General features: G+C 41.7%; 1 protein-coding gene across 4 annotated transcripts in view; it reads left to right on the top strand.

Moving 5' to 3' along the window:
* LOC148353195 (ATP-binding cassette sub-family C member 4-like) overlaps positions 1-20,603 on the top strand; it is a 118,057-nt gene that overhangs the window by 38,663 nt on the left and 58,791 nt on the right. For 3 of the 4 annotated variants that reach the window (XM_088352498.1, XM_088352497.1, XM_088352496.1), the window contains exons 26-30: positions 1,550-1,705; positions 14,424-14,513; positions 14,973-15,145; positions 16,582-16,687; positions 19,063-19,197. In XM_088352498.1, coding sequence (XP_088208624.1) covers positions 1,550-1,705; positions 14,424-14,513; positions 14,973-15,145; positions 16,582-16,687; positions 19,063-19,197 — 660 coding nt within the window. Of the gene's footprint in view, positions 1-1,549; positions 1,706-14,423; positions 14,514-14,972; positions 15,146-16,581; positions 16,688-19,062; positions 19,201-20,603 lie in introns of those variants that run through there. The other variant, XM_088352499.1, reaches the window with a different exon arrangement.

Below are 20,603 nucleotides of genomic sequence, written 5' to 3'. Positions count from 1 at the left end.
AGGGAATGTCAACAAAATATTCAAAAAGGTCAAACTTTATTAACAAACAAGCTTTCCACAACTCCATTCACTCCCAAAATAAATAAACAGCCGTTTTATTATTTTCTCTGAGGTAAAGCATTTTCGTGACACATCTTTGACATCTTTGAACAACATCGACATATCATTTTATTTTTTGTCCATTTAGTCAACACGCAAAGAAAAAAACGTCTGATACTGTTATTTTAAATGAAACGTTAGTGCAATCGCAATAAAGTGACACTCGTAATGTGCAAAAACAACGAGTGCAAAGCAATAACATAATAACTGTAAAATGTAAAACGTAAACACACAAAAGAAAAACAAAGATCACTCTATAAGCTCCTCATCGACGAATCCCTCGAATTCTTCTTCTGCTGTGTTCGAATTGACCATATCTCAGTGAATGGGCCATCCAACACGTCCGGTGTTTTTGTGCCAGCGCTGTTGCCTTCATACGTATAGTTATCGTACTGACACTTCTGCTTGCCGCTCTTTGTTGAACAACCCACTGTTCAAGTGTCTCCTCTAACTCTGGCCATCTTGCTTTATTGCCACGGAAACTTTGTTGAGTTTTCCTTACTTGGCGGAGCTTATCTTCATCCTTTCTCCACTTCCGTACCATCGATTCATTTAAGTTTAACTCTCTCGCTGCCGCTCTATTGCCGTGTTGTGCTGCGTGACTGATCGCTTTGAGTTTAAACTCGGCGTTGTACGCGTGTCTCTTAACAGGAGCCATTTTCTTATACAAATGCACGTATGAAAGAGAATCTCGCTCTCTCTCTCTCTCGCTCTCTCTCTCTCTCAAACGTGACATTCTGAATAATTCTGCGTTTGTTTAAGGTAAATTGTGCTTTACATCTTCACCAGTCATAACCCTGGATTCAGACAAATACTGTATTTGTTGAATATGAATTAAGCAGTTTAATGGGGTAGCCATTTTGCCACTTAGTAAACAAATACAACACGAGCCCCGGCAACTACCAATCGTTTAATATTTCCCAGTATGCACAGCGCGAAAAATGGAGTCGGCGGCTGTTTCTCGTAGTTGCGAGACCTTGCGAATTTATTATTGAGCCATATATAAGGCGCACTGTGTTATAAGGCGCATGGTCAGCTTTTGAAAAAAAACAAGACTTTTAGGTGCGCCTTATAGTGCGGAAAATACGGCACTTGTGAGTAGTCGAAAGCCAAGCAGCGTCTTAGCGTCTACGGTAACGGGAACAACCTTGACAAAAACCCATACTTACTTGTGAGTAGTCGAAAGCCAAGCAGCGTCTTAGCGTCTTTGCAGCCAGGGAGGGGTTGTTCCTTCACTGGCGTTTGGCAGCGGTGCAATGGTAAACAATTGCGCGCTGCGCTTCCCTTACGTCAATCGTCCGAGATACTTATCTAAAACATTTTAGCTGTTTAATATGAAAAATCTCTGTCCAAATTTCTGATAAAGCTAGTATCTGAATAGATCTTGAAATCGTGAGGACGCGAGCAACACAAAATTGTGTGAGTGACTTTTTCCGTCATTCTTCCATAGGTGGGTATTGTGGGACGCACCGGGGCTGGGAAGAGCTCTCTGATCTCTGCCTTGTTTCGCCTGGCTGAACCTGAGGGCAGAATTGTGATTGATGGCTTCCGCACATCTGACATCGGTCTGCACACCTTGCGCCAGAAGATGTCAATCATCCCGCAGGTCAGCTTGTCCTTACAGTTGAGTTTGTGATTATTCACATTAACCATCAACTTCTTATAGATGAGCATATTAAGTCAAGTCAAGTCACGTCATTTTTATTTGTATAGCCATTGATTACAAAGAGTCTCAAAAGGCTTCACAGGTTATTACACAGACTATTTTTTCAGACTATTATAACACCATCCCCTGATCTGGAACCAACATGAGGGCAAGCAAAAACTCAAAAACCTCCACATGAGGAAAATGAAGAAACCTTGAGAAGGGACCGCACATGTGGCATCCCCCTTTCAAGATTACCAGACAGCAAAGGATGTTGCAATCACAAATAATACAGATATGTTGTCCACGAAAAGAATAGGTTATTCATATGCTATAGAGTAGAAGTGTGTTTTAAGCTTAGATTTAAACATTTCCACTGAGGTTGCAGATTGGATCTCAGGGGGAAGAGCATTCCACAGCACCGGTGCCCGGATGCGGAACGCTCTCGAACCAGCAGAACACTTCTTGGCTCTTGGGATCACCAGAAGACCGGCGCTCTCAGAACGAAGGCTTCGGACCGAAATCAGATCTGAAAGCCATGATGGAGCAAGTCCATGTATGATTCACATCTTAGGCTAACAGGGAGCCAATGCAGGTTAGCCAAAATCGGCGTGATGTGATCGGACTTTTTTGTCCTAGTTAAAAGCCTCGCTGCAGCATTTTGTACCAGCTGATGACTCTTGATTCTGGACTTCGGGAGAGCGGAGAGTAGTGCATTACAGTAATCGAGACAAACGTGTGAATTATAATCTCCGCATCTGACTGAGACAGTAAAGGATGAATTTTAGCAATGTTGCAAAGATGGAAGAAAGCGGTTCTAGTAATTTTCTTTACATGTGTTTGAAAGGACCGATCGGGGTCAAATATGACACCTAAATTTTTAACTGAGTCACCTTGTGTGATGTGACATTTGTCAATGTTCACAGCAGTTTTTGAGAATAAGTCGCGGCATTTAGATGGACCAATAACTAACATTTTGGTCTTTTCAGAGTTAAGACGCAAGAAATTGAGTGACATCCACTCTTTTATCTCAGTGAGGCATGCCTCCAAATTTCCACAATTTAGTGTGGCAGATTCCTCCTACGGAAGATATAGTTGAGTGTCATCTGCGTAGCAGTGGAAACTGATATTATACTTGCAAATAATATCACCTAATGGAAGCATGTAAATGCTGAAAAGAAGGGGGCCAAGCACTGAACCCTGCGGAACACCACAGGTAACACTAAAGGGCTCAGATGTCATTTCGCCATATTTAACACAGTGCGTCCTATCTGAGAGGTAGGATCTGAACCATGAGAGGACGGTTCCTGAGAGACCAATCAATTTTTCCAACCGTTCTAGTAAGATATTATGGTCCACTGTGTCAAAAGCAGCACTAAGGTCCAGCAGCAGCCAGTCAGTCAGTCAGTCAAATTTATTTATATAGCCCTTAATCACAAAAATGTCTCAAAGGACTGCACAGGATTACAGTTACAAAATTACACAACTACCTGATCTTAAACTAATAAACCAGCATGCGGGCAAGGAAAAACTCAAAAACCTCAGTGTGAGGAGAAAAGAGAAACCTTGAGAAAGGACCTCACATGTGGTAATCCCCCTTCCAGGATTGAACAGGGTGAATTACAATTAGCATTACTGTACACAGAATAGTAAACACTAGGTAAGATGTTGAAAATGTCCGGAAAGAGCATGACATCAACGACGACGCCAGCTGGTAAATGCAGGGGTTGACATGCTGCAGGTCAGACCCCGGTCCGCTGACCCATCCCAAATCATCCTTCTCCTTCGTATCAGCCAGGCAGGCCTCAGAAAAAGACAGGACAAAACAGAATACGAGGTGGGCATCAATCATATGCTTTGGAATAGAAGTGTGTCTTAAGCCTCAATTTAAAAACTTCCGTTGAGGTTGCAGATCTTATCTCCAGAGGCAGGGCATTCCACAACACCGGGGCCCGGATGGAGAACGCTCTCGAGCCCGCAGACTTCTTGGCTCTCGGAATCACAAGTAGACCGGCATTTTCCGAGCGCAGACTCCGTGCAGGAACATAGGGGGAAATCAAATCAGAGAGATAAGAGGGTGCAAGCCCATGCAAACATTTATATGTTAATAAGAGAACCTTAAAGTCACATCTTAAGTGGACTGGGAGCCAGTGCAAGTTGGCCAATACAGGTGTAATATGCTCAAACTTTTTAGTCTTAGTCAAAAGTCTAGCTGCCACATTCTGAACCAGCTGCAAACTTTTAATGCTAGACATCGGGAGACCAGAAAGCAATACATTACAGTAATCAAGCCAAGAAGTAATAAACGCATGAATTAAAATCTCTGCATCTGATTGGGACAGCATTGAACGAATCTTCGCAATATTACGGAGGTGGTAGAAAGCTATTCTAGTAATATTTTTCACATGTAACTGAAACGACAGATTAGGATCAAATATAACACCTAAATTTTTGACCGAGTCACTATGGGTGATATTACATTTGTCTAGGTTCAGGGTAATGTTTGAAAACAAATGACGACAGTGAGCTGGACCAATAATCAACATTTCAGTTTTTTCTGGGTTAAGGCGCAAAAAATTATTTGACATCCATCTTTGAATCTCAGTAAGGCAATCCTCCAGATTTCTAAAACTTAAATGTCCAGTTTTTTCCAGTGGCACATACAGTTGAGTGTCATCTGCATAGCAATGGAAACTAATATTATACTTGCGGATAATGTCACCAAGCGGGATCATATAAATACTAAAAAGAAGGGGGCCAAGTACAGAGCCTTGAGGAACACCACAAGGGACATTAGATTGTTTAGAGGTCATATTGCCATAGTTAACACATTGCATCCTGTCTGACAGGTAGGACCTAAACCACGAGAGTACAGTTCCTGAGATACCAATGCGTTCTAGACGAATCAATAATATGTTGTGGTCGACCGTATCAAAAGCAGCGCTGAGATCCAGCAGCAGTAACATTGATGAGGCACCAGAATCTATTGTTAAAAGGAGATCATTGGTTACTTTTGCAAGGGCTGTCTCAGTAGAATGATTTGCTCTAAATGCTGACTGGACAGTTTCAAAAAGGTTATTTTCTGACATGAAGTCATTTAGCTGCTGTGCAACGACCTTTTCAAGTAATTTCGCAAGAAATGGCAGATTTGACACTGGCCTATAATTACCTAGGCTTTCTGGGTCAAGGTTAGGTCGCTTAAGCGTGGGTTTAATGACGGCAGACTTGAAGGCTACAGGAACAATACCCGAGGATAGCGATATATTAATAATATTTAAAACTGATGGTCCTAAGATCTCAAACAGATCCTTCACCAGTGAAGCTGGAAACGGATCAAGCAGGCACGTAGTTTGTTTGGCCCTACTGACCATCTGTGTTAGATTATCAAGGGACAATTCATTGAAACTGGAGAATGTTTCTAAACAACCGCTGACACAGTCCATACCTAGCACCTCCACATCTTTGATATAGGAGGAGGAAACAGAGCGTTCTTTTAAAATTTCATTCCTGATTAGTTGAATCTTTTTATTAAAAAATTCCATAATGTCATTAGCAGAATGAGTGCAACCATTTGGGTTAAGTTGTTGTCTGGTAAGTTTCGCCACTGTGTCAAATAAAAATTTTGGATTATTCTTATGTTCAACAATAATCTTAGAGAAATACGAAGCTTTAGCTGAGGCAAGAGCTACTTTATATTTCAGCAAACTGTCACACCAGGCCAGTCGAAAAACCTCCAGCTTAGTAGTGCGCCATTTTCGTTCAATTTTTCTGCAACTTTGTTTGAGTAACCTAGTTTCTTCAGTAAACCAAGGTGTATTTTTCTTGGGTCGGAATTTATACTTTAGGGGCGCCACAGAATCAAGAACATTTACCAAAGCAGTATTGAAGTTGTTTGTAAGTGAGTCAACAGACCCAGTGTACGAAGGGAAGGCTGCAGTTACCGTAGGTAATAATTCTTTTAAGGCTAACACCGTTTTAGGGCGGATATTGCGACTGCTAAAGCCTATATTTTCCTTATCACAGTAAACATTAAACAACACCTCACATTTAACAAAATAGTGATCAGAGATGGCATTAGGATACGGTAACACTGTAACATTTGAGGCTACTACGCCACGGGTCAGGACAAGATCTAGAGTGTTCCCATCTTTATGAGTTGGCACATCAACTATTTGATTGAAACCAAATGTATCCATCAGTGACTTAAATGCAATTGCAAGTGAATTTGATGGGGAGTTTATGTGAACATTAAAATCACCAATAATTACAACATTATCCGCATACGTAACTAAGTCTGTTAACAAATCAGAAAATTCTTCCAAAAAATTTGAGTATGGTCCAGGCGGGCGATACACAACAACTACATAAATTGGTGTTGACATTAAGGACCTCATAACAAGTGCTTCAAACGTTTTAAAACTAGTAGGGGTATTAGAAGTAAATTTCAACCTATTTTCCGATATAAGAGCAACACCTCCACCTTTTTTGCATGGTCGTGCCAAGTGCGCACTCACAAAGTTAGGGGGAGAAGCCTCATTTAACACTACAAACTCATTTGGTTTCAACCAGGTCTCACAAAGGCCAATAAGGTTAAGATTGTGTTCATTAATAAGGTCATTAACAAGTAAAGCTTTGGAGGCTAGTGATCTAATATTAAGAAGGCCAAGCTTCAGCACTGTGGACTGAGCTGAAACCTTTCGCGAGTTTTGCACCTTAGTGGTAACCACCACAGGATTCGACTGCCGGTCCCGGGTCTTGTGCCTTGCATGACGGCAGATGCGGCCCGAATTCCATACCACAGGAATATTGTTGACCGGTGGAGTAGCAGGATGACTATTGGTAGAAAATAATGTTATTTCTTCTCCCTCCTCACCTAACAAGGGAGAAACAGAGGTAAGAGGCACAGAAGAAGATGCTATAGAATAGTATAAATCAGGGTGTATGGTGCAGTCAGTAGAACACTCTAAACTACAAAAACTATGTGAATTGCATGAATCTAGCATAGCGCTAGTTAGCTCTAGCGTTACAGACTCCACACCCATGGTAACAGGTTCACTAATCACCTGTGACCTGGCCTGCACTAGTGTATCCTGTCATGGAAGGCTTAAACAGTAATCTAAATTTTTAGAAAGAGTGAGAGCACCTTCCCAGTTAGGGTGAAGGCCGTCTCTCCTCAGCAGGTCAGGTCGGCCCCAGAAAGCAGGCCAGTTATCCACAAACCTAAATCCCTTCTGATTGCAAAAACTTGCCAGCCATCGGTTTAGCGAGACTAGTCTGCTAAACCTCTCATCATTGCCTCTCGCAGGCAAGGGGCCAGAGACAATTACTCGATGCCGACTCATCTTTCTGGCGAGATTACAGGTCCTAGCAATATTTTTCTTTGTAATCTCAGATTGTCTCATTCTAGTATCATTGGAGCCGACGTGAATGACTATATCGGTGTAGCTAGCCCTGTCCTGGTGTCTAGGTTTGCTCGTCAGCTCCCTCAAATTAGCCTCAATGTTGGGTGCTCTGGCCCCAGAAATACACATAACCGTGGCTGGGGTGCTAAGCTTTATGTTACGGGTGATGGAGTCACCTATAACTAGGGTGCGGGAGCCAGTAGACCGGGGTGGAGTGGGACTAGCTAGGGGGCTGAACTTGTTATGCGTCTGAATTGGCTCACCGCGATTAGCATGCCGTTTAGGGCTAATGCTAACCGGACTAGCAGGTTCGCTACAACCCACGCTAGCAGTGGTGTCCGAGGCACCTAACATTTTCCGTTTAAACTGCTCTAGCTCACGGACACGTCCCTCTAGAAGGGCAACCTGCCTACGGACACGGGAGCAACCTTTACAGCAACCCATACTTACTTGTAAGCGTCGGATGCCAAGACCGTCCTAGCAGCCGTGGGAGGGGATATCCTTCAACAACGATCGGCAGCAGCTTCCGACTGTAAAAACAATTGTGCGCGGCACTTACCTTGCGCCAATCGTCCGAGATACTTACCCGAAACTTTTCAAGATAAAAAGTCTCAATCCAGAATTCTGCTAAAGTAGGAATCTGAAACAATCTCGTAGACGCGACGACGTGAGCAACACAAAATTCCCGCCACTCGATAACCCGGAACCGGAAGTGATGAAGCAGCAAAAGTGATGAAGCGCCAGAGTCCATTGCCAGTAGGAGAGCATTGGTTACCTTATTCAGAGCTGTCTCAGTAGAGTGGTTAGCCCTGAATCCTGATTGCATTGATTCAAAAACATTGTTCTCGCATATGAAATCATTCGGCTGCTGTGCCACTACTTTTCAAGTACTTTAGAAACGGTAGGTCTATAATTACATAAGCTTTCTGGATCAAGGTTGGGTTGTTTTAGTGTAGGTTTAATAATAGCGGACTTAAAAGCTGCTGGAACTACACCTGAGGAGAGTGATATGTTTATAATATTTAGAACTGAAGGTCAAAGGACCCCAAAAAGACCTTTAATAAGTGAACCTGTAAGCGGGTCGAACAGGCAAGTCGTCGGTTTGGCCGTATTCACCACCTGTTTAAGATTATCGCGTGACAGTTCACTAAATCGGGACAAATTCCCTGGACAGCCACCATGTCGTGCATCTATAGATTTCAGCCCTTTAGTATGTGTTGTATTAATACTGTCTTTAGCAATTTCTCCCTGTATGCATTGAATCTTCTCATTTAAGAAGACCATTAAGTCATGGGCTGAATGGGTGGAACTATCTGGGATTATCTGTTGCCTTGTAAGCGATGCTACAGTGTCGAAAAGGATTTTGGGATTGTTCTTTTGTGACGCAATCACCTTCGAAAGGTAAGCTGATTTTGCAGAGGCAAGGGCCGCTTTATACTTTAACAAGCTGTCACACCAGGTTTGATGGAAAACCTCAAGCTTGGTAGCGCGCCATTTTCTTTCAGATTTCCTGCATTCTTGTTTAAAGGATCTAGTTTCATCAGTAAACCAAGGCGTGCGTCTTTTAGGTCGTGATATAAGCTTTATGGGCGCTATTGAATCCAGGACACTAGCCAGGGTAGTATTAAACTCATTCATGAGTGAGTCAATCGAGCCTTTGTATGAAGGAAAGGACGCAACTGCTCCTGAAAGAAGATTGGAGAGCTCAGAAACGTGCCAGTGCTTATATTGCGTCTGCTAAATCCTTCAGCTTTTTTAGTACTACATTTAGCTAGCACCTCGAATGTAACTAATGATCAGAGATAATGGTAGTACATGGTAACACCGTCATGTTTGAGGTTGAAACTCCTCGAGTCAGAACCAAATCTAGCGTGTTTCCATCTTTATGAGTTGGCATATCAACCAGCTGATTAAAACCAAATGTATCAATTAGAGACCGAAACGCAACAGTAAGTGAACTGAGTGGGGAGTTCATATGAATGTTAAAGTCCCCATAATTCTAATTTTGTCTGCATAGGTTTCTAGTTCAGACAAAAGTTGAGCGAATTCGTCTAAGAAAGCTGTGTCTGGCCCTGGTGCGCGATTAATAGTTACTACATAAATTGACAATAGAAAGGGCCGCACAAGAGCCTCGAACGCCTTGTAATTATTAGAGGTTCGAGGAGTAAATTTAAGCGTTTTTTCAGAAATAAGCGCGACACCGCCACCCTTCTTCAAAGGGCGTGCTACATGGCTGCTCATGTTGTCATGAGGAGAAGCCTCATTTTGCGGTAAAAACTCATCCAGTCTCAACCAAGTTTCACATAGACCAATCAAGTTAAGTTTGTTATCACGAATAATATTATCAACAAGTAAAACTTAAGGAGCAAGCGATCTAATATTTAAAAGACCAAATTTTAGCTTTGCTGAATCGTTTAACTTAGCTGAAGTCTTTGTAGAGATCATCACAAGATGTCGCCGTTCGGGTGCGTTGAGTTTCAGGCGTCTGTTGACCGGCAAGACCGGTGAAGAAATAATGGTGGAATTAGACACATCTTCGTGTTCTTCTTGCTCCTTCGGCTTTGCACACTTCACACACTTCCTCGCACGACAACCCCTCTTCTGCCTTCTGTCTTTACGGCGCCTTCGTCGCTTCGTAGGTGGAGTGGCTGACCGCGGAGATCCCGGATCCCTTTGTAGCTCGTTCGGGATTTCATAGGTGGTATAAAAAGTGCCCGAAAAGTCGAAATTTAGACGCCCACCCAATTGAATAAGTTCCTCCCGACTATAAGTCTTATTGGCCACGCATGTGTCCAAAAAAGAAAGCAAAAAATATAAGAGAACCGTAGTAAATAGAAGGTTAGCTGGACAGCAACTAGCCGCAGCATCCATATGCGCCGCCATGTTGGATACAACTATTACTCTAGGATTTTCCATGCATTGAAATACCCTTTACCGAATTTCCCGCACTATAAGGCGCACCAGGTAATAATAGTCTTTTGTCAGATATTTTTCATATATAAAGGGGCACAGGGCTATAAGGTGCACATAAATACTCTTTCAGTATGGGGTGCTGTATTTTTTCGTGTATAAACGTTGCATATTTCATACAGTTACGATATATGCAATGATTGATTGGTCAAACCATTGTATGGAATCAAACCCACGGTGCAGTGGTAAAAACGCCAAAACGTAAACATCTGACCACCAACGAAACGGATGTAATCGAACCCTGATCGTGGCAGTAACAGCGCAGAAACTTACCCATTAGACCACAGATGAAACAGATAACATATGAGAAGGCATTCAATTGTTTCTCATCATCACACAAATTTCACTCTCAGTGTCAGAAATGATCGTTTCAGAATAAAAAGGAATGTCTTAGGGTGGCAGTAGCTCAGGAGGTAGAGCGATCGTTTTAGGATTAAGGGATCCCAGTTTGAATCCCGGCTTGTCCGTGTTACATGCCGAAGCTTCCTTGGGTAAGACACTGAATCCCCAATACCCCCAATAAGCAGGTTAGTGCCTTACATGGCTGCACAGATCACGGCCGCTATTGGGAAATGTGAAGCACAATGTAAAGCGCTTTGGGAAGTCATTGACTTGAAAAGCGCTATATAAATGCAGATCATTTCATTTCATTTCTCCCTGAAAGACGTAGATAAAAGCAAAAAGCAAAACGAGGGAAAAAACTCAAGTGTATTTGATGAATCAGATTTCGTGTTCATATCTTTCAGGAGAACTTTGTTTTCTCCATTCTCTAATATTCATTTTTGGCCCTGTGAGTAAAGATAATGTGTAATAATGTGTGATAATGCAATCAAATCTAATGCCTTTTCGTATGCCATCTGTATTTCTGGTGGTCTAATGGTTAGGTTTCGGCACCCTCACCGCCGCAGCCTGGGCTCTATTCCTGTTGCATGGAATGTTTTGCTATTTTGATCAGCGATGTTTTGCGATTAGTCAAACATTACACAAATACGGTTGTATGCTGTAAAACTTTGTGGAATATTGCACACGAATAAACTCTGTATGCGTTTCTAATTTCATCCACCGTATTGTCCTGTAAATAGGGTGTACCAAGTTATGAGCTGCACTTTTTGGCCAAATAAGGGTTATTAGGTGCACCTTATTTTCCGGAAAATACAGTACTTTGTGCCACTACAGAAAGTAGTGGCACAGCAGCTGAATGATTTCATATCCGAGAACAACCTTTTTGAATCAATGCAATCAGGATTCAGGGCTAACTACTCTACTGAGACAGCTCTGATTAAGGTAACCAATGTTCTCCTACGGCCAATGGACTCTGGCGCTTCATCACTTTTGCTGCTGCTGGACCTTAGTGCTGCTTTTGACACAGTGGACCATAATATCTTACTAGAACGGTTGGAAAAATGGATTGGTCTCTCAGGAAACGTCCTCTTATGGTTCAGATCCTACCTCTCAGATAGGACGCACTGTGTTAAATATGGCGAAATGACATCTGAGCCCTTTAGTGTTACCTGTGGTGTTCCGCAGGGTTCAGTGCTTGGCCCCCTTCTGTTCAGTATCTACATGCTTCCATTAGGTGATATTATTCGCAAGTATAATATCAGTTTCCATTGCTACGCAGATGACACTCAAATATATCTCCCGATGGAGGAATCTGCCACTAAAAACTGTGGAAATTTGGAGGCCTGCCTTACTGAGATAAAAGAGTGGATGTCACTCAATTTCTTGCGACCAAAATGTTAGTTATTGGTCCATCTAAATGCCGCGACTTATTCTCAAAAACTGCTGTGAACGTTGACAATTACCACATCACACAGAGTGACTCACTTAAAAATTTAGGTGTCACATTTGACCCCGATCCGTCCTTTCAAACACATGTGAAGAAAATTACTAGAACCGCTTTCTTCCATCTTCATAACATTGCTAAAATTCGTCCTATACTGTCTCAGTCTGATGCAGAGATTATAATTCAACGTTTGTTACCTCCCGTCTCGATTACTGTAATGCACTACTCTCCGGTCTTCCGATGACCAGACTCAGGAGTCTTTAGCTGGTACAAAATGCCGCAGCGAGGCTTTTAACTAGGACAAAAAAGTCCGATCACATCACCCCAATTTTGGCTAACCTGCATTGGCTCCCTGTTAGCATAAGATGTGATTTCAAGGTTCTCTTACTAGTATACAAAATCATACATGTACTTTCCCCCTCAAATCTTTCAGATCTGATTTCCCCCTATGTTCCGGCCCGAAGCCTTCGTTCTGAGAGCGCCGGTCTTCTGGTGATCCCAAGAGCCAAGAAGTGTTCCGCAGGTTCGAGAGCTTTCTCCATCCGGGCACCGGTGTTGTGGAATGCTCTTCCCCCTGAGATCCGATCTGCAACCTCAGTGGAAATGTTCATATCTAAGTTTAAAACTCACTTCTACTCTATAGCATATGAATAACCTAAACTGCTTATGTGTAATAACCTGTGAAGAACTTTGAGACTATTTGTGATTAAGGGCTATACAAATAAAAATGACTTGACTTGGATAAATCATACAGGGTGCAAGTAAGTATCTTGAGGGATTCATGTTATTCTTTTTAGTTTTTTTTATATTTAGATTCTATGGTAAAACTTTGACATATTCCACAATTCACGTTTCTTACCGTTCTTTGACACTAGTTTCCTTATGCATTTGGCCTCTGTTTGCGCCTTTGCCTTAAGTCCAAAACAAGTAAAAGTTGTCATTAAGATTTCTCAAAGTGAGTCAAACATAGGTCTTGAGACAGTTTAAGCTTATTTCCACTTGTTGAAAGCGATACAGTGTTAGTAAACTGCCAGCCTGCGGGTGAGGGTGTCAGCCGAGTGGTGGCTGTGAAGGAGAATCCCACGGTCTGCGCTGCTAAGAGAGCAGCTCTGCGTCCCTGACAGGGGATTAGCCCTCTAGCCCCCAAACATGGGAAAGCTGCTTAGATGAAGTCTCCCCATCCTCTCGTCGTCCCCTTGTACCATCATTTAGCCCCCGTTGCTGCCAGAATGCCCAAAACGCTTAATGAATGTATCACAGTGAATTTGATAGTTTTCTGGCATTGTCAGCACTCAAGAGAAACTTTTTCCTCCTGGTCCCAACTCACCTGAGATAAATGTGATGTGACTGTGTTGACTTGCACCCAGAATGAAAATCCAAGTATCATACATTCTTTTATGAAATGTTTCCCAGCACTGCGACACTCTTTATACAATGTGTGCATGTGCGTTCATCTGAAAACCTTTCCAGCCTCTATATGTCAAAGATGACACGATATCCCGTCAACCTGTTACATGTAAATGCTTGGAATATGACTTTACTTTTCCTTATGCATGTAATACATTCTGCAGTGATTATTTTTATCATTTGGTGACTGCAGATTTGATTAGGATAAGCTTGCATTATCATACAGCATTCAAAAGGATCAATTGAATGCTACTATAAAGCTTTAATGCTTAAACATTTTTGTATACAGAAATCACTCTGTCAGAGCACCCAGAGGGCTAAGAATTGGTGAAGCACATAATCACTGAATGGGAAGTCATGCTTGAAAGCGCTTTCCTATCCGACAGAATGGCAAATCCTCAATTAAAGTATGTCACACAACTAATTTTAATCAGGACTTAAACAGGCCTAATGACACTTTGCTATTTTGGCTGTCAGTGATGGAAGTAAAAAAAGAAAAGCCTGCTGGATATAAAGCCTTGGTGAACTTAAAGCATAGGTATTGTTATAAAAGTTTTATTTTTGTAGGAGTGCTAGGCAGATTGTGCAGTCTTTTCTATTCACTTGCAAAATACATCAGTAGTTACTGAAATAAATTAAAAAAGTGTCAATGTGCTTGTCCGGTTTATTGATTTTTTAATTTCTCACAAAATCTCAAGGGACGAAATCTACATTTCTCACTTTTTTGGCCCCCCCCCGCACTGTTCTAATTTCCCGTTCAAAGAACGCTGTTCATGTCACATACATGCTACAGGTGTATGTGGCATGCACAGGGTCCCACCTGTAGCAGTGACTGTTATTTTGAGATAACAATAGCTAATTTTGCTACTGTACAAAATCCATTGTATTCACTTCTCAGGACTATTTTTTGTTACGTAAAAGATCAACGTAGTGGAGCACAGTTGGATAAAGCACTGAATGGAGCGCCCGAGTGTATCGAGCCTTTTGTGAATGTCTTCCCCCCGCATTTCCTAGATGCTCTTCATAAAGGACGTCTTAACCCTTTCATGCATCCTAGCCCTGTCATTATCTTTACTGGCCACGGCCTTCTCTTTCTATTTCCATCTATTTGCAGGACCCAGTTCTCTTCACAGGCACCATGAGGAAGAATCTGGACCCTTTGAGCCAACACACAGATGAGGACCTGTGGAATGCACTCCAAGAGGTACTCCAGCCTGTTTCTGAATGATTCCCCCTTGCCGGCCCAGGGGGGATCCCTCTCTCCCACTGTACAATGCGGCCATTCAGTCTCCCTGCTCGCCACAAGTCATGGGGGGGAAATCCCATTAGGGCTATGGGGCCCTGCTCAATGTGCGGCTTGTAGCTGGGAAGCATTGAGAGTGCAGGGGTAGATGTGTTTGGGCAGTCAGGCCAATCAGGATGAAGGCTCTCCCCACAGTGAAGGGCTTCAGCTCCTGGTCCTGCCTTTGAATGGGTTTGGTGGCCTGGATTAAAGCTCGAGGCTGGCCACAGGAGAGCACTGGCCAGTGTCACCCGCGGACCTGGCCTTGCATTGTGCCGGACGGTTAATGGGTGTGTTTGGATGGTTCTTAGAAGGCACCTCTTTGGGAAGCCTTTATATTGGTATAATGAAGGGTCGGGGTCGTGCTCTGCCTCTCTGCAGGTGCAGATGAAGGCCATGGTGGAGGACCTGCCCAATAAACTGGACACAAAGCTGACTGAGTCGGGCTCCAACTTCAGCATGGGCCAGAGGCAGCTGCTTTGTCTGGCCAGGGCCATGCTGCGCAAAAACCGCATCCTTGTCATCGACGAGGCCACGGCCAATGTCGACCCAAGGTCAGAGGGGTTTAGTAGTGCATTGCAAAAATGAATCCAAAATGAAAGGTTGTGCACATTTAATTGAACTGAACTCAAAGAGCCAATATTCAAATGGCTGAGTCATAGTATACACAAATATTATTCACAGCTCTTCCCAAGAACTTTTGTATTTTGCTGCGATATCCCCTGCACATCAAACGTTTGGAAAATAAATGATTGATCTATGTACAACTGAGCCAAAGTCCAGCACACATTTTATGTCATTAGTGTGGGGAATTTGGTGATCACCATTGGCTGCTGTCCTATGCTCGCATCCAGCAGTGCCGTTTTCAGCTCTACTCCAGATTGTCTAGGTCACGTGTTTTTGGATCATGTGACCATTCAAGATGCAGACCACTACCGTCAGCGAGGCCTCTTACTGCAGCGTTAAAGGCAAAGACGAATGAGGGCTGTGTCACATAACATTTGGTGCTCGGTGTGCCTGAGGTTTAAGGCTGTAAATCTTTGAAATAGTTTTGAGTGTGCTGCCTCTCAGTGCAAATTGTTTGAGTTCATGTCATAAAAACTGACAACAAAAGCGTGTTGCATTCATACTGCTGATTTGTGTGGAAAACGGACTGTCATGGATTAGTTGTCTAGTGTGCAACTTAATGTAACTACTGCAAATTGTCTGCTGTTGCAGTCCGCTTCATTGATACTATTAGAAATTAATCAATGAGAAGGTATGGGGACAATTCCTTGACATTCCTTAAATGTGTTTACGCAGTTGCAAACTAATTCATTGCAGTGTCCTTTTTATGGTGTCCTCAAACCACTGGTATTGTCCATATCATGCACAAACTACCACAGAAAATCTGACCTCTGTTTGTCGGAAAGAGACTTACCACAATGTTGATGAAAACGGTCAACCAGCTAACTCTTGAAAAGAGATCAAAAGAGTGCCATCAATGAATCAGTAAAACTTTGGTCTGGCCTAAATCCAGAGAAATTAAACATGATTCCGCGTGCATGTTTAAGGTTACTATAATTGAAACAATTGCACATAAACCTAAATTTTATGCAAATTTACCAGTCAAGATCAACCACTTGTGTGAGGGAAAACATATATAGATATAATTGTTGCATTTTATGGTCATTTGGAGTTGTCAACTATAAAGATAAACATTTCTTGGCTAAATCAAACCCTAAAACAAATATGCACAATTGCACAGCTACCACCAATGCATTAAAACCCAAGTCATAAGAAATTGGGAAAATCCTAATGTAATTTTTTTTTTTAATTTTCTAATGTTCGGCTAAACAATCTTGACGTTCTGTAATGGATCCCTGCCTGTTTTTGTCATATCTCCTGCCACGCATACCTTGCTACATTTAGTGCTCTGCGTAAAATCCCTGCCTGGGGCACATTTTAAAAGGTGTTTTGTTCTCAGGTGTTGTTTTCTGTTCTGCTTTAGAACCGACAGCCTGATCCAGCAGACGATCCGGGGCAAGTTTCAAGAGTGTACGGTCCTCACCATCGCTCACAGGCTCAACACCATCATCGACTGTGACAGAATACTGGTCAGTTATCAGCGGCTCAATTTCCGTTGTCTTGCATCTAAAGTTTAAAGGTTACACTATGACAATGCTTTCATTACAATTTTAGATTTAACGCTGCTTGTGGTTTAAATTGATGTTTTTCTGGAAATTGACTCCCCCGCATACTTTAGTTTGACTTAATAGAATGGGACCAGATCCAAGATGCTCTCATTTTATGCAAGTTTGCAGATGTGAACCTGCTCTTGTGCCATTTTGTATTTGTCCCTTTTACTCTTCTTCCTGCAGAGGTGCCAATTAGTGCCAGATGTGGTGGTATTTGCTAAGAGACTACAGAACGCTTTGTGGGACTAGAAATTTGTTGCTTCTCCAAAAAATATCCAGACCAGCTGATATAACAAAAACCTGCATCTCTGTCTCGCACTGCGCATCATGGTGAATGACACTTTTAAATAGCGCTTGTACACCTAAAGAAGCCCTTAGTTTTTTGCTTTTGACTATTCACCAACTCATAGTCTAGTATTATATGCCACATTTTCTTTACAGTTAAAAGTGATCTGGATACTTTCCCACCCCTAATACCCCCAATAAGCAGGTTAGCGCCTTACATGGCTGCAAGGCCGCTATTGGGAAATGTGGAGCACATTGTAAAGCGCTTTGGGAAGTCATTGACTTGAAAAGCGCTATATAAATGCAGATCATTTCATTTCATTTCATCTGACCTTAAGCAAGAGTCTTAATACAGCCTTGACTTGTCATCAAACAATCGTAGGAAAAAGATGAACAAAAAAGCATCCACACTCACTTTCATCCCTATGGAGAATTCAGAGACTCCATTTAACCTCCTAAAACCTCATTTCCAATCTGGGTCATGACCCCATTGTGGCAGTGATAACCATCCAAAGCTCTTCTGCTCAGGGTTTAAATCCATACAGGCACCCTGTCACTGCTTTGAGAGTCGAGCCCCAAAATGCTGAGCTAAAAGCTCGTTTGGCTAACTAGGTGGCTACTTAACTCTTTTGAAGCCTGAAACTCTGCAAGGAGTGGTGTTTTACTTATACTAGCTCTGTTATATTTCCCCTCTCTGAAGCTTTGTATGTTGAGTGAAATACAGGACATACATATACAGAGACACCTCTCTGCCTCGCACGTGGGTTATTGCTGGTCCACTGCTTCATGGATTTTGAATTGAATTAAAAAGTCTTTGTTGTCATTGATAACATATCATGCATTGTGTTCTAAACAGACAGCAGACCGCAAATGTAAAGTGAGTAATAGCCCACATTAAACCTCACCCCCACATTTGCATATTACCCTATTTTTATTACAGTGGGTATTTTCTGTAGGACTTTTTAAATACTTGATAGCAAAACGTTATATTTGGTGTTATTGTATCCTAGGTCTTTATTTTATTATTTTAGTTTTCAACACAAGGATACTGCTGAAAGTGTGAATTTCCCTACGGAGATGAATAAAGTATCTACACATCTCTATCTAAATGCTATTACGGGACCAGTTTAGGGAGGGCTTTGTGGGTTTGGGAGGGGTTGACAGTGTGCGTGACGGTGGTGTGTGCTGTCAGTCCAACAGCAAGGTGGGCGTACAAGTGCCCACCAAAACAAACTGCAGGGCATTGCGCCAGAGATCTTTTAGCAGCTTGTTATATTGAAAAATATATCATTACTTGAACTTGACTTTGAGTAAAGTCAGAAGAGTGCAGAGAAATGGTGATTACCAGCGTGTACTTCGTCGATTGTTATCGGATTCTGGAAGCGACTGTGGCAGCATCAGGAAAGAAGGAAATAGCAAGGTTGCATGTCTGCCCTACTGCTACGGCTAGGCTAAAAATTCTCTTGAGCCACTCCTGCAGAGCCTGTATCTCACCTTCGCCAGGTCTATTAACCATGAAAAAGATGACCAAACTTGTAGGAAAATCGCTACATTCAAGACGGTTGTATATTAATCATCACAGAGACCTGGCTTAATCCGAGGATACCCAATGTTAGTCTGCAGATACCAGCTCTTTAAATCCCTTTCTTACTCTGAAAGGAAAATCTCTCCAATTTTGTTGTACTTTTGTATAATGACAATAAAGACCATCATTAAACTGCAACTCTGTGTTCTGTGTTATTTGTAGTTTTATAGTTGTTAATTTGTGTTATACTCTCAGTCAGCAACAAAGGTTCAACAAACTAACTCTTGGCCTGTTTCTGGATTGTTTTGTTTTGTAATTTAACAGTTGAGAGGGGAGGCACATGCTAATTAGCTTAGCAGGAACTTGACCAAGTTTATGCCATCAACATGAGTCACATAAAATATTACGTTCCGATTTACTTCCGATATAAAGCAAAAATGTGCTGGCACAAGAAAAACACGACTCAATTTGTCTGTGATTGTAGGTCCTGGATGCCAGTAAGATCCATGAATATGATGAGCCATATATGTTGCTCCAGAACCAGAAAGGGTTTTTCTACCAAATGGTCCATCAGACAAGCCAAGCCGAGGCTGCCTCACTGATGCATGCTGCAAAACAGGTAATTCACAAAATAAAATATTTTCCTAAATAAAAAAATTGCAATATTTTTCTGAGCTACACAAATTGCACTGTTGGGCTTTTTTTGACCCTCTATTGTTTCATGATTTGACATTGCCTAACGTCATTTCATATTAGAAACAGTGTTTTAATCGGGGTTAATCACCAAAATACAGGGATCAGAATTTTCCGCGGATCCGCGGATTTCCGCTGTTTTTGAACCCCAAAGGTAATTCCCGTAAATCGTCTAAATTCGATCAGAAAATATTTTGGGGGGGGTGAGTTATGATACGTGACTGTTTCATCACCCCAAGTTAGCAGTTAGAGATTGCGAGAAAAATCGGCAAAAAGAAGCGCAGCGCATTAGATCAATAACACACAACAAATAGATCGACTCCTACCATTGGTTCGCTGATAACCAATCAGCGGAGCTTTTGTTCAGAGCATTGGCTTTCTCAAACATGGCGCTCCTTCCGGTCTTTTCAAACGGTGAAATGAGTGTTTGAAAAAGTAAATATGAAAATACTAAGATAAGAAGACGAGGCTTTTGTCTCCGAGATTGATAAAGGAATCAAGAATAAATTTAAGTGGTCATGGCTGGAGAAGACTGTCACAGACTGACATGTATTTTCTTTAAGCATGTTCAGTTTGTGCATTCTATTTTCAAATTAATGATGAATGGTTATTAATGTATATATTTTCATATATATTGTTGATTAGTAGCTAAATACAAGGTCCATTTTCATCATCAAAACACAACAACAATGGTGATGGTTGTAACATTGTAATCCCCCAATTGTTTTAAACATCTTAAAACTGAAAAAAATACATGGTTTCTGTTTTGTTGGATTTAATTCATTCTAGTGCAATTTTCACATAGCAAATAAGATAAATGCCGTTGGCTTCGGGTGGGTTTGCCCCCCTGAGCCCCCCACCGGGCTCCGCCCTGGACCTGGCCGGGGCCTGCGGCCCCTGGACCCTGGCTATTTCAGCTGAAAATGAAAATCTTGATTCTGATCCCTGAAAATAGTGGTTACTTTTTTGCCATGCTTGCCATTGTCCAATGCCCTGCATATGATATTTACCCATACAGTTACGATATTCAAATCAACAATGACATGATATTGATATTTTATCTTACATAATTTACAATACACCAAGATATCTACCCAATATCTATTGATTGACAACACAATAACTTATTTGCTGCCATAGACAGATATAGACCGTTCAGAATCTAAACCTAGTTAGTTCACCAGTTTTATTTTTGTATTTATTTGTTTTCCTTCTTTAGTTTTGATTTAGATTTTACTTTATTTTATTGTATTTTTTCATTTTCATGTATTTTTTTTAACTTGATTAAATTGTATTCTTATTTTCCTTTTTAAAAAATAAATAATAATTTTT

Source organism: Urocampus carinirostris, chromosome 14, assembly GCF_059441175.1.
Source record: "Urocampus carinirostris isolate Australia breed hairy pipefish chromosome 14, RoL_Ucar_1.0, whole genome shotgun sequence".
In the NCBI taxonomy this organism is placed as follows: domain Eukaryota; kingdom Metazoa; phylum Chordata; class Actinopteri; order Syngnathiformes; family Syngnathidae; genus Urocampus; species Urocampus carinirostris.
This window is presented reverse-complemented; position numbering and strand designations above follow the sequence as displayed.